We start from the raw sequence: 14,963 nt of genomic DNA, 5'->3' as shown, positions 1-14,963 counted from the left end.
AATACACACACGGCTAGGAAGAACTTGCCAGCCAGGGCACTGGCACATTCTGCAGTTCGTGCTGCTTTCACGCTATCTGGGCAGCAGTAACAGCCCCGGACAGGGTCAAGCCAGGCCACACAGACCTGGTCAGGGCCCTAGGGCTCAGTTCACAGCCGGGTAAGCGAACACAGTGCTCAGGCAGCTGCGTGACAAAGGGATTAAGCCCTGCCATGGCTTCAAGGTTACTCATCGAAACTGCCCTCAAAATTACATAAAGTCTATCTTTGTGTAACCTATTCTCTCCCACAAGGAAAAATTGGGATGCATTCAGCTGCTCCACTCTCACTTCCCTCTCCCTAACACTTTCTTGCCTAAGAATAAAAGAAATTTCAGAAAAGAACAAGGTGTAAGAGGTTCTCACTGTCGAGTACTCTGAGACCTCATGACTTAAATGCCACGTAGCATTCTCACAGGGACTGGAAAGAAACCGACATCATGCAAAATCCAAGAAAATCTCATGCTGTGGACGTTCTTCAGTACCGTGGTCAATACCGGCTGTGTACAGTGGTTAGGTACTGCACTAACCCCAGACAGAAAAAGTGTGGGAGTACAGAGTGGAGAGCAGGTGTGGAAGCCTGGCCCCGGGGAGGTCCTTGACCCTGACCATGTACCCGTCACACTCCAACGCACAGCACAGGGCAGGACAGACATGCACAGTCACCCCTCAAGGCCTTGCATCAGGCAAGCAAGCAAGCAGTGAGAGTCCAGGGGGCGCCTCAAGGCACAAGGGGCAAGGATCACAGCCACGCACCACAGTCTGCCCATGCCTGGCGAAAGCCCCGGAGGCAGTAGCCATGTGGCGTGCCGGGAAACACCTGCCTGGGCTACGGAAGACTGGGGCCAATCATCTGCAAATTCTGTCCCCAGTATCCACTTGTGGCCACATCCCCAAAAACACTCACAGCCCTGGCTGCCTCCATCAGGGACAGGAGAAGAAGGGACAGGAGTAGGAGCTGCTCAGCAGGCTGGGTTTTCAAATGTGACCTCCTGCCCCACACAACCCCATGCTTGTCTAGGACACACAGGGTCTTGTGGATGTTGCCCTGTGGTTCCACTGGGCACCCCCAGACCTTTCTCCGGCACAGTGCCTCTGAGTGGCACCTGTCAGAAGCACATCCTCCAATCAGACACTAGGGCTCCGGCACTCTACTGGGTTCTTAGTGCCATCTGTTATCACCAAGCACAAACTACTGGCATTAACTCCACCTGCTTCTGCTCCTGTGTCCCCAATGACTCCAAGGAGGATCCAGGTACAGGTTTTGTAGAAAGGCCCTGTGGCACAGCTGGCAAAGTCCAGCTCAGCCCAGCCAACATGCCTGTGTCTTTTCTCCCTATGTACCTGCCCAGGTGGGAGGTTTGCTGGGGACACAGAGCAAGGAGCAAGACTCCATTCCCTGGGTAAGACCCAGGAGTTAGGATCTGCAGAACACCAAGCTGTGCTGCAGCCCAAGCCACACCTGCATACCACGCCTGCAAGCCATGCCTGCAAGCCACACTTGTACTCTACATCCTAGCCCATGAAGCCACACCCTGGCCTGGGAAGTCACATCTGTATGCCACACCTGCACACCACACCTACATGCCACGCCCCGACCCATGAAACCAAGCTGCTCCCTCTCATCACCATCAGCTGGAACAACCACCTCTTTCTGAGCCTCTAAACGCCTCACTGGGAGGCTCCCCCTCACAGTCACGTGCCTGGCTGCCTCAGTCCCTGTCCAGCCATCAGCACCATCCAGTCATCCTTGCCACTGAATGCTGTCTACCACCCACTCTGTTCCATGAGACTGGGTCATGTCATGGTCACCAGTCCACTCCAGGAGAGGCCAGAGCAAGCTAAACATACAGGTGCATGGTGAAGACAGCTCTGTAAATGGATGCAGCTGTCTTCCTAAACATGTAAACCGAACACCAGCATCCTGACCCAGCTTTAGGACATGGGACAGTGGTGAGAAATGTCGTGTTGCAGTGTGCTGGGTCTCAACAACTCTCCTCTGTGTAACTGCACACCCACTGTCATAACATACTTCCCCAGTTCCTCCCCCTGGACACCACCACTAGTGCCATCCTCTCAGACCTGGACCACTCTAGGGATCGCAGCCACCCTTGTCCTGCTTGCTTTCCTCTGCACAGTGTCCTCAGGGTCCACCCGCGTGCACCTGCAAGTCCTTCCTCTTTCACACCTGCGTAGTCTGTTCCATGCACAGTTGCACCTGCCTCCACCTCTGGTCACAATGATTGCGGCCATCATGAATGTGGGTGTGTAAGCATCTCTCTGCCTTCTATCTGTCAGGGTCATCTAAGTGCCTCTGTCATGATCCGGCTTCAGGGAGCTCACACACTTGGCTGGGGTATTACTGGCTGGAATGAGTGGGTGAGTGTGTGTGCGCGCGTGTGTTTCTCTAAACAAAGAATACTTACTGCTGTTTTCACCAAGGAAATTTTCTCCCACCAGGTGAGCTTTGGGCAGAGGCCCTGATCCTACCAGGTGAAGCAACAGTAGGGGTGGAGCCTAAGGACTTGATTCCTGAAGACAGAGGTCAAGCAGAGGGACAGCAGCAGGAGCCCAGCAGTGACTATCAGCCTGAACTTGACCTTGACTTCTCCTACTGTTTCTGAGCCTCCCCAAGCCCCTTCCCTAGACTACGCTCCAGTTCCAAACCAGGTGACCCCAGCCCCCTCTGATGGGGACACCTCGCTCTAGCCCCCCAAAAGTTGATTCCTTCTCTCCCATCCAGGTTCTGTAATCCTGACAGGTACAGGCAGCTCGCTTTCTGTCTGCAAAACTCCTCTGATGCCTGTTCAAAGACAAGATGGCTTCGTACCACACCAGGGCACTCTGGCACCCTCTCCACACCACACTAGCCCAGCCGTCCCAGCTTGGCACATGCCAACAGCACACAGGTGAGCCTGGCCCTTAAGCAGAAGCCCACAAGGCCACAGGCATTGGCACCAGGGACAGCGACGCCCGAGCAGGGAGCAGCCTGTGCTGGAAGGACGCGTGAGGAGAGGCTCTCGGCTCCAGGCTGAGTTGCTTCAGGGCTCCTCATCCCTGCCAATCTGCCCCTTCCTCCTGGGTCACAGGTAACCTACTCACTCCCTGCAGGCTCCACTTTGCCAGCATAGCCACTGGCAACACAGATGTCTCTGGATTTCCTGATAGAGGATTTGCAAGATTGAAGCAGGGGAGTAGGGGATGAGAGTGGGGACAGACAAGATGGGAGGACTTGGGCAGCCCACTTTTCAATAGCCCTGCCACAGGAGCTGGCCCTGCAGACTCTGCTTGCCAATTTGCTGCAGCCAGCCCCAGAGCCCACAAGGACCACGGCCACTCATGCCTGGGACACATCTAAAGCCAGACCTAACTGTCTGCGTCCTGGTCCTCCAGTGTTGCAGCAGGTAGACCAAGGGCAGTGCAGAGGTGGGGGCTATGCTGTCTCCCCTGTCCTCTCAGCTCATGGAGTAGGGATGGTTCAGTGCTATCACCGCCCCCCACTCCCAGCCTGAGATCCAATAGCTGCTGCTTCTGCCCATACAGAGGATGAAGAAGGCAGTCCAGTGGAAGCCATACCTTGCTGCCACTTTGGAAGTGATGAGCACTGATCCGTCACCCTGTGCCCCTGGGTCATTTTTAAAGAGAAACGTGCGCTGAGCAGATCTGCAGATGAGAGCACGTGAGGCGGGGCCTGGCCGCTGCAGCCCAATTCAGGGCTTGTCAGTACAGACATGAGTACCGCAGGCCAGCGTCAACCAGCTCCCAGAAGCAGGCCCGTTTCGGAGTATGCCCTACCCAAAGTGCGCAAACAGGAAACAATACATAATACAGATGTGGCTATTTTCTGGCTGTCACTGACTGCTACAGCCTGGGGGAATCCTCAGCTCAGGGCTCTGAGGGCTGCCATGCACCTGCCAGGGGCTTCTGCTCCACCATCATCTGCCACCCAGAGCCACTACTAACACCGCCACGGCACTGGGAGGGCGGGGTCCCCGTTCTCATGGCCTCCTCTAATCGTAGTGATCCCCCAAGGGGCCCCACCTAGAAATGCCATTGGTATGCAACTTTGGGGACCAAATTTTCAACAACATGTGAGTTCTGGGGGACATATAATCTAACCATGGCATTGGGTAGCAGTGGAAGTACCTCAGGTGTGTGTAATTGCGGGGGAAGACAAAGTAGACCCAACACCAAGGAGCCTGGCATCCCTGGCACCTGGGGCCCTGGGGACTCTGCACAGAATGGAAGAACCCATTTGCCCAATGAAGGACAAACACCGTGAGATGACACCCATATGACGTGCTTCATGTGGGAGCCAAAGTCATGGAGGAGGCTAGTGGTGTGGGACCTAGGCAGTGGGAGGGATAGAGCCACAAAACATCATTTTTAAATGTTTGGGTTTGGGGTGTGACACCCATGCAGTGCCCACAGAAATCCCAGGAGAAAACAAAGCAGCATTCCAGGGTTTCAAATGGACCTCTCATAGGCTGCCCATCTGAAGGTCATGGCCCTGCCAGCAACACCCTGTGTGACAGACACCGGTCGTGTGCCAAGCCTCCCTACTCCTGTCTCACCATTAAGGAAATGAACTCTGGGACTCCAACCCACACAAATGGAGGTGCTCCTCACCTGATCACTGCATGCCATCTGTCCCCCACAGTCTCGAGAACCTGAGGGCACCTGACACGGAGCGGTCAGGGCCTCACAGGTACAGTCCCCTCTGTGCCCTTCACCCCAGAGGTTTCCCCTTGGCAACAGAACACAGCCAAGGGCCCTTCAGGCACTCAGCTCCTGTGTCCCCGGGTAGAGCAGGTGCCTGCAGCCACCTCACAAGACATCCTGGCTGTGGCTGCACTCAGCCAGGGCCTGCTGCCCCCTCCCAACACACGACACTGCTGCTGATATACCCCAGGCAGGCTCATCTTCTTGACTTAGCCCCTTTGGGGAGCAACATGGCCCATGCATCCTTGTGGTGGGGGCCAGCATCTGACAGACACCTAAACCCCGCAACTCATAACATCCCCTTCCCTGAAAAGTGCCCCTAACCTGAGGCCACCCAACGGGGTTCTTCTCCCTCTCCTGCCCTGCAGTTGCTGTTCCTACTCCCTCCTTGTTCATTCCAGTCTCTATCCCTGCCACCTGCACACCCAGCAAGTTCTAACTTTTTCAGCAAGGGCCCCCACTGACCTCATATCAGGCACAGTGAAGCAGTCCCTCCCTGCACTGTCACTCCACCTTACGGACAAGCCTTTCCTCAGGGCTGCAGCTCTGGGGGGCCTTGTTTGCTGTGACATGTCTTGGGTGGGTCTCCAGTTCCGGGTCTCACAGGGCTGCCTCGCAGGTCACATCTCTGGGAAGATCAACTCTCCCACCATCTGAGCCCTGCAGACAGGCAGACTGAGGCAGGGACTTGCAGCGACCCTTCACCTCCACCACCAGCCTCCCCACGGCCACAGCTGCTCCAGCTGAGCAAGGCTGGCCTCTCCCACGGCTCCGGCTATCAGCTCTGAGCAGGAAGTCTCAGGCCCCTGCTTCCCGCTGAGACCTCTGCATCCATCTCCGACCACAGACTCACACAGTACACACTGGCATGCCTCATGTGGCTCCAAGGGCTATGGTTCCCCTTTCCTCACTGGGGGCTCCACCATCCCCAGACACCCAGGATGTCTTTTTGCCACCTCCTGCAGGTCCCCTCCCCTAGCGCCTCACTCCCCATTCCCATCCCCTTAGCTCTGCGCCTCCACAGACGCTCCCTTCCCAATGCTCCTGCTTGCCACCTGCCAGGTAGCTGGCCTGTGTGCATCTGTGAGGCTGTTCTCCAAGCACAAACCTACACATGTTGCTCCCTCCAGCAGCCTGAGTTGGTGAGGTCAAGTCCTTTCCCCTCAGGACATCTTTTTCCTTAATCTACTTCCCATTTTAACAATTTTTAAAAGCGTTTTATGAAGACACAATATACAAACACACAATATGCTCACAAGCACACAGGTAAGCGGGTGTGTGCCGCCGAGCACACCCATGACCAACACACACACTGAGCACCACACTGTTGGTGCCCAGGGAGACATGACCCTCTGCTCCCTTTCGTGGTTCTAATCGTGGGAAAGGACAGTATACTACCCTGTGCACGGTACAATTCAGGGAAGAAGTCCCAGAACACATTGAATGACACAGTATCCACGCAGCTCATCCTCTCTGTTAACCACCACAAATAAGAAAAACCATGGCTTATTTCACTAAGCATAACAATCTCTAGTTCCATCTGGATTAGTTGCAATGTCAAGATTTCATTCTTTCCTATGCCTGTGCCGTATTCCAACATGTACACACCCCATTTTCTTTATCTAAATGTTGACTGATGGATATCTAGGTTGATTCCTTATCTTAGCTAATGTGAATTAGGCTGCTATAAATTACACATAGGAGTTATATGCCAACTTCATTTCCTTTAGACATATTCCTAGGAGTGAGATATCTAGGTCAGATGACAGATGTTTAGTTTTCTATTTTGCACAATCATTGTCCTAATTTGCCTTCCCACCAACAGTGTATCACACCCTGGCTAGCATGTGCTGTTTTTTTGACAGGTGGATAACAGCTCATTTGTGTAGCTGCATTTCCCTGGTGAGCAGTGATCCTAAGCACTTCTTCATGAGTCCCTTGGCCATTTGTATTTCTTCTTTTGAAAAGTACCTGTTCATGTTCTCTGCCCGTTTCTCACTCGAAGCTTTCCACACCTGCAGCCACGGTCTCAGGCTTCCACACTACTTGCTGTAGGTGGCTCGCACCTCCTGCCCTCCACAGGAGCCTGCACCCCTGCATGCCTCCGACCTGCTGCACCACCTCTGCCCTCATCCCTACACCCCTTGCTCTGTACCAGAATCTTCCTTTCTTTTCAAGAGCTTGCTATGAAAGCCTCCTTCATCTACTACCACTGCTGCCTTCCATGAGAGGGAGCAGACCAGCACCCAACACAAGGCCAAACAAGTGCGAAGGTCTCCAGACATGCTTCTTGGGGAACGGAAGGGATGCACAGCCAGATGTGGTCCAGGAGCCTTGGGGGCCTGACAGCTGAGGAGCTAACACATCCCTAAGCACAGAGTCCATTCAACAAATGGGACAGGGACACAGGTGTCACAGCTCCATCACCGCCCTCCCTGCTCCTCCACGTAGGAAGCTCCCTCCCTGCCTCTCACCAAACCTTTCTGCACAAGGTAAGCTTTCTAATCTCTAAAGTGTGATTTTCTTTTCTTCCACAAGGTTTCTGCCTCCTCATTCAGAGGCAGTGGCCTTTGGAGTGGGTTTTATACAGAGCTGGGGGCCTGGGAAGGCTTCTGGCAGCCACTGAGTACACAAGGGCCACAATACCCCACAGTAGGGCCCAGAAGGTGGCAGGCTTCACTCTCCTGGAGGCCAAGGTGCTCCCCTTTACCCCCGATCAGAACCCCGTGCAGAGCAGACGTGGGCACTCACCATGTTCATGACAGTGAGAATGAATCTCTGTGCAGCCTCAGCCCCGTGGTACTGCACCATGTCGGCGTCAGCCACCACCAGGGTCTCCACCGTGCGCTCGCCACTGAGCTGGATGGCATTCCTCCGCTCCCGCCAGTTCCGAGACAGGCTGCTGCCCTGCTTTGGCATCTTTTCTGGAAAACGATGGAAATATTAGCTTGCTGATTTCCAAAACCATGCACAGAACAGACCTTTCCTGGTCACTCCCAATGGGAGGTAGCCTCTCTGTAGTCTAGGCACCTCCAACACCACACTGGGTGGGCAGCTAAGGTCACTCACAGATGAAATGTGTCCACTCAGCAGAAGGGGAAGAGGTGGGGAGGCCTGGTGGAGAGGTTCCAGGACTGCCCACCCTGACAGCCAAGCTGGGCTGGACACTTCAGGAGAGAACACAGCTGTTCCAAAAGGTCGTGGGTGGACCACACAGGTCTGAGCAGAGAAAGGATGTCTGGACCAGAGGAGAGGGGCTAGGAAACTTCCAAAGCCAGTGATGCAAGACCAGCAAATGAGTCTGGCAGGCACACCCACTACTAATGATGGGGCCAAGGACCAGGGACCATCAGAAGGTAGACGGTCCCGAAGGCTCACATCCTAGAGACTGCAAGTCATGAACGTGCAGTTAGAGGCACTGGCATACACAGAGGCAATATTTATCAACCCATCAGCAAACCCACGACACACATCCAGACTAGGACATGAATGTGGCCACACCTTCCAAAATTGAAGGGTTACCAGTTACCACTGTGTGACTCCCTGTAGAATCTGACTTCGACCAACAGTCATCATATTAAGGAGCCCACGCTGGATGACCTATGCTGCTGTCTTCACCTCTGACCATCCCAACAGGTGGAGAGGCAGAACACAAAAAATCTGAAGTGTGAACAGGAAGGCAGGGTGTTCATTTCACAGCTAATTCCACTGCTGGCATTAGCGTGTATGAACACGGCTGCTTCACTAAACACACAGGAGACAGTCTACACAGGCAGCAACAGGTTCCATCAGTGATCCCCATCAATCCAGAATCAGAAGCAGATACTATGACCATATTTGTGGGTCACAATTTACAAACAAGAATGTACTATGCACTGTAATTTACACTTGCAAAAAAAAAAAACCTGGGAAACTGGCAGACACATCAGCTGTAAAATCGAGTCAGTGACGCTCGAAGGAACACAGCCATGCACAGCAGCACCTGCTGAGAATATTCCGATGTCAACCAGCTGGAGCTCAGTTTTGCACATTTTTTTCACAGAAGCACCTGCAGGTCCCAAAGACAGGTAAGTATATACAAGCACACACACAGAGGCAGTCTTCAAACAGTCCATGGGAAATGAGTGCTATGAATAAACTACGTATACATTTCAAAACGTCTCCCGCAAAACAAATTTGCATAAACCTGTTACAACAAGTCACAGGAAGATGGAGTTTGAAGCACACAAAAGGATGAGGCATCAATTTATAGAGCCTCATCAGAGCAACACAAGTTCAGGTAAAACTGAAGCAAGACCGACCATTAATTAACGGTGATGGGAGGTGGAGGGAGGCTGCTTTACGAACTGCCGACGGGGAAAGTGCCCCAAAAGAAGTCAGTAGTTTACAAACAGCTCACTCCCTTTAAGGATGAGACAATGCTACAGGTGAAACCCAAGGGAACAGATCATCGCAAGGGAAGTATGAACCTTGTTTGTGCCCCAGCTGAAGAGGACAGATGACTAACAAAAGGATCAACAGCCAATACTGCAGAGGTCTCAACTGATCCTGCTTAAACCAAACACGCTGAAAAATTAGAGTGGAAAAAATGTTCTGCTCACCAGATGCCAAAATGCTTGTGGCCAGAGGACCCGCAAATAAGAGCAAACTTCCAAGGGGAGTTTCAACAAAGAGGTGGGACGAAAGTCCTAACGCACACATGGCTTCAGAATCTTAGCAGAAATGTGGTTTCAATGGTACCAGCCAGAAAACAGTGCATGAGCAAAGCAAGAGGTACCAAGAGGTAACTGTGGTTAGTTCAGGCAGAGGCAGATGGGTCAAGCACAAAAGTCAAGCCAACTATCGTTTGGGCTCTCAAGGTACTTTGCTTGTTAATTTTCTGGAAGGTGAAGGAATGACGACAGCTTCTTATCAGCACAGAGTTTAGGGAAGACAAGGCAAAGTCTTGGCAGAAAACTACCCAGGAATCTAATTATTATGTTCTTCCTATTATGAACATGCCCCTGCTCATTCCTCTCATCAAACACAGGTAATTCTGTCACAAAAAAATCGTTAGGATTACATGGTAGAAGCTCCTTCTCACTTTCTGGATCCGTTACCACAAAATCTTTGAAAAACACTGCGTTTTCTCCAGCTAGCTATGCAAAAAGAATGAGCTGACATGGTTAAACCCATAACTTGTTTCATCTTTGATGATGTTTACAGAGTTCATCAAGTTGGGAAGGGTCGCGGGTGAGGAGAAAGTGGGTGAGACCACTATTTCAAATTTAATTTTCTTTTTCTTCTTCTATATCTCATGGAAGCTGGGAGAAGCCATCTCAGCCTTCCAATTGCCTTAGTACCTGGGGATGGGAAATGGCTACCCAGTGTCATCCCAGGGTCCCCAATGTGCAACATGTTTCAAGGATTCTACTCAAGTGGTTTCAATAGTTCTGAAATGTTGCCAATCTCACCGATGCAAGGATTAGGAAATCCTTCCAAGATCCACTAGCTGACAAAGTCCACCTTGGAGTCTCCATTTGCCCAGATATTTACTGCCAACACTTGGCTGGGTAGTTCACCAATTTGTTCTGCCCTCCATCCTCTTATGGCCCCAGATGTCCTCTGCACGCTAAAAAATGGAATGACAGGGCCTGGCAGCGTGGCCTAGCGGCTAAAGTCCTCGCCTTGAACGCCCCGGGATCCCATATGGGTGCTGGTTCTAATTCCGGCAGCTCCACTTCCCATCCAGCTCCCTGCTTGTGGCCTGGGAAAGCAGTTGAGGACGGCCCAATGCATTGGGACCCTGCACCCACGTGGGAGACCCGGAAGAGGTTCCAGGTTCCCGGCATCGGATCGGCGCGCACCGGCCCGTTGCGGCTCACTTGGGGAGTGAAACATCGGATGGAAGATCTTCCTCTCTGTCTCTCCTCTTCTCTGTATATCCGGCTTTCCAATAATAATGAATCTTTTAAAAAATGGAATGCCAAATCCTCCATGTGCATTTGGATATGCTGTCCGCTGCCCCTTCTAAGCCACTGAGGAAGCCCAGCTCTGACATATGCACTCCACAGTAAAACCAGATTGATCCTGCAATTCTCCCCATGGTTGGAGTTCTGAGTCCAGTGGTTCAGTTGGGGGAATCCACAAAGAAGCCTCATCTAAATATCCCACAACTGACTCTTGGGTGTGCTTGTCAGTACGGGATCTGGCTCTGTCTGTCACCCACATCAGCCTATGCACAGACTGTTAGTAGCAATTGCTGGATCAGTTCTGTCTCTAGCTTTCTCTCTTATATAAAGAGATAGAGGCAGCCCAGCCCAACCCTTTCCACCACACACTCAGCCCTCAAGTATACCAGCAGGAGCTACAGCCTAGTCTGAGCAACCCCCAACAACCCCTAGTTGGTCTTCCCCCAGCCCTGGTTCCTGTGTTTGCCAGGATATATATCAGCAGACTGATCCAGTCTGTCCCACATCCCATTCAGCTCTCGTACACGTCAATGGGCATTGAAGCCTAGCTCAACCCAACAAACCCCACTATCCAGCTGACAGTTGTGTCAGGGGGTGCCACCACCTATCTAGCCAGGCCTACCCCTAGCCCTGATCCTCATGTTCACCAGAGGGAATTGCAACCCATCAGAGAGGTGCCCAGTTTCCCTACAGGACCAGTCCCAGTCCCGTATCCTGCACTCTCCAGGTGGTTCCGCAGTCTAGCTTGACAGGATTTGTCCCCAAGTCCCAGCACTTGCCAGCTGATGCTGTGGCAATGCCCAATCAGCATGCACTTACTTTGGCTTATGTATGCACCAGTGGGTACAGTTGGTTAGCCCATCCTGGCTCTCCAACTAACCCAGCTCACATGTAGGACAAAAAGTACTATAGTCCTGCATGGCCTGGTCTGTTCCTGATCCTAGCTCTCATGCTTGCCAATGGGAGCAGTGACGCAGCAAGGAAGCTCCCACAGGTGCTGTAGTCCTGTCTGGCCCACTTCACCTCAGCATCTGCTAGTGGGTGTTGTAGCCCAGCCTGGCCCAGACTGCCTCAAGTTCCAGCTCATGCTAGTGGATGATACAGCCTAACCCAGCCCACCCATCTAGCAGTTCTGGCCCTAATGGGAACTGGCTGGTATTGTGGCCCAATCCACCCTGTCTTGGATCCCATCCTTGTTCTCACATCCGTGTTATGATCTGGCCCAGCCTGACCCACCCCCATACCTAGCCAAAAGAATGCCGGCAGGTACATAACCTGGCCTTGTCTGAGCTACTCCCAGCTTTGGTTCTTGCATTTACCTGCAGGGACTGCACACTGACAAAGGAGTTCCCCAAGCCCTTCTATCAGATCTCCCAGTGGCAGATCATATGTACAATGGGTCCTTGGCCCAGATTGACTTAGTCCACCTGCTCTCCTGGCAGGAACAGTGGTCTTGCCCAACTGACCCACACCAATTCCGGTTTTTACTGTTGGGAGTTACAACCCAGCCACACCTGGCCCACACCCATATACAGCTCTTGCATGGTTCAGAGGGTACTGAGACGTATCCCAGCCTGTCCTACTCTGGCTCTCACAAGCACCAGTGGGTGCTGCAGTCTAGCCCGGTCTGGCATAGCCCAGACCCAGTCCACAATCATGCCAGGGGACACTGCAGTCGTGTCCCACCCATTCTGCTGGGCTGTCTCCTTTCCAGCTCTTGCACTCACCAGTGGGAACCACAACTCTGCCAGGACATCCCTTTAGCTCCCCAGACAGGCCTGTTCCCAGCCACAGATCTTGCAAGTGCCAGTGGTAGCTGTGACCCAGCTCGGCATAGTGCATCCCCCTTCTTGACCTTTGTCATCGGATGCTGCAGCCTTACTTGTCCCAGCCTGTCCCAGTCCCAACTCTCGCTGGCAGGTGCTTCAGCCTGGCCCTGCTCAGTCAACTCACATTCCTGACTCATGCAAACCAGTAGCTGTGATAGCCTAGCCTGGCGTGACCCACACTACAGCCTGGCTCCTGCACCTGCCAATGACCTAAGGTTGGCCTGACCTTGCCTGGTCCATGATCCAACTTACACACTTGCAGACAGGTGAAGCAACCCTGCCTGGCCTGACCAACACCCAGGCCTGAACCACATACTCACCAGTGGGAGCTAGAGCCAACCAAGGGAGGTTTCCAAGTTCCTCCACCAGGCCCTCTCCAAGACAGATCTCATATGTGCCAGCAGGTGCTAGGCCCTTACCCAAAGCAGTCTGCCCTGTCCACTCTGACCTTTGTATGTGCTGGTGGATGCTGTGGCCTGGCCATCCCACACCCTATTCTTGGGTGTGCCTGCGGATGCTGCAGCCTGGACCAGCCCTGCTTGTTCCCAACACAAGTACACGTGAGTATCTTGGGGTTCCATGGTTATGCCTAGCTCAGCCTATTATCACCACCCCCAGCTCTTAAGCAAGTTAGTAGAAACTGCCGTTCCACAGGGGTGAGCACACCTATCCCTCACAGAATCTGCACTGACCTGGTTTTCTCATGTGCTGGTTAGTGTTATGGTCCAGCCTAATAACATTACCTGTCTCCTATTCCAACTCTCATTGGCAGGTAATGTGATCCAGCCCTGCCAGGCAGGACCCCAGCCCTAACTTTAGTGTACACTGGTGAGTGATGACCTACTGTGATGCATGCTAACTATCCCAGTTGAGCTCTCCTATGTGGGCTGGTGCATTGGTCTGAGCCATAAATGTCTTCTGATGGCCCCCTTCCAAATTGCTTGGTCTCAGCCCCCTTGCTTATCTGCAAGTACAACAGCCTTATTGATGGGAGTCCCTCAGAAGTCAATCCTTACCTGCAATATACTCCCTCAGCAGTCTTCCCTCCCCCACATCCCCTTGTCCCCTTCCCTGAGCAATCCACAGCCCCTGCATCTGGGAGTGCATGTGTTCCCAGCCCAGCCTTCTGAAACCAAGTCTTCTCATGGGGTGGCATGTTGGCCTGAAGCTCTGCCTGCTCACTAGGTGCCCAAGCTCCTGGAAGTGCGCTGGCCTGGGACTTTCCTCTGCCCACCCAAGATCCATGCCCATTCAAAGTTCTCAAAGTCTGGCCTACCAGCACACCATAGCAGCCTGCTAACTCAGGGCTCTCCTCTCCCCCTCCCAACCCCGTCCAGGACCAAGCACGTGGGGAAATTCCCAGGCTTGCTCTTCCCCCAAGTCCCCACAAGCCCCTGCTATCCCCACCCCCAGGTCCCCTGCAAGCTTGCAACCCTAGGCCCCTACAAGCCAGCCAGGCTATCCCCAACCATATTGGCATGAGAGAGGTGGCAAAGAAAGGCTTGAGAACCCAAGTTCTCCTGCTATGGCTGGTACTCCAGCTCACCAACATTTCTTGGCCTTGATAGAGCCTCTACTGATAAATGAGTTTTATTTATTTTTTAATCTTTGAATTCCATTTTTAACACAAACTCTTGAAATTCCCACATACATACTAAAAATCCTGGAAAGAATTTGACTAAAGCATTAATGGTGGTGACACACGATAGTTGTGAACCCTCTTTTCCTCTGTAACTTGAGCTTTTTGCAACACGTGCTTCTGTGAGTAAGTAGTGTCACAGAACTATCTTTCAACTGTAAGCAACAGGGGCTTCAAGTAAACACACCAAGGAGGTCATCTCATCCACCATGAAGTAACAGTGTGAAGTGAGTGGGCCTCCTGCTGGCCCTCAAGCATGGGGCTCTCATCCCCCAGTGCCCACAGACCATTGAGGCCTCCAAGCCTCCAAAGAGGAAGCAGGAAGGAAGGGTCCATTCCAACAACCAAGGTAAAGGTCCTGCCCCGTACACAGCTGAATACAGAAACTCATGGCTGAAAATTTACCAGCCTGCACCAGCATTCACCTGCTAATCTCTGACCTACCCAACCTAGAACTGGTGAAAAAAACCATCTTGCTTCCTGCAGAAAGCTGTGGAGATAAGGGTCACCCAACGTGACATCCTAGCAGTAGACCTGATGACCACGAAGGCTCCTAAGTGAACAGCAGGCAGGTAGCATGCAGAGTGAGGGCCGCACTGGGCAAGAGGGTGATCACACCCCAGGAGAGAGGCAGCAGGACTGGGAGAGACCTCCTCCTGCTCGTCAGAACACCACACAGTCCCAGGGTTACAAATGGCTGGCTTCTGGAAGGTTCTACTTACACGTTTCAGTGTGTGTTGACTGGAAACATGTAAAGTGACACTGTGTTCAAGGGGCAAACTGAG

At 52.7% G+C, this 14,963-nt stretch overlaps 1 protein-coding gene across 1 annotated transcript in view; it reads right to left on the bottom strand.

Annotated features, from left to right (window-relative positions):
* Positions 1-14,963, bottom strand: part of ADAMTS17 (ADAM metallopeptidase with thrombospondin type 1 motif 17) — a 215,361-nt gene that overhangs the window by 163,456 nt on the left and 36,942 nt on the right. Inside the window, exon 4 of the mRNA XM_058666570.1 lies at positions 7,511-7,683. Within this exon, the coding sequence (XP_058522553.1) occupies positions 7,511-7,683 (173 nt within the window). The remainder of the gene's footprint in view (positions 1-7,510; positions 7,684-14,963) is intronic.

This window comes from Ochotona princeps, chromosome 6 (genome assembly GCF_030435755.1).
Source record: "Ochotona princeps isolate mOchPri1 chromosome 6, mOchPri1.hap1, whole genome shotgun sequence".
Taxonomy (NCBI): domain Eukaryota; kingdom Metazoa; phylum Chordata; class Mammalia; order Lagomorpha; family Ochotonidae; genus Ochotona; species Ochotona princeps.
The sequence above is the reverse complement of the archived record's forward strand: the minus strand, read 5'-3'. Positions and strand labels throughout refer to the sequence as shown.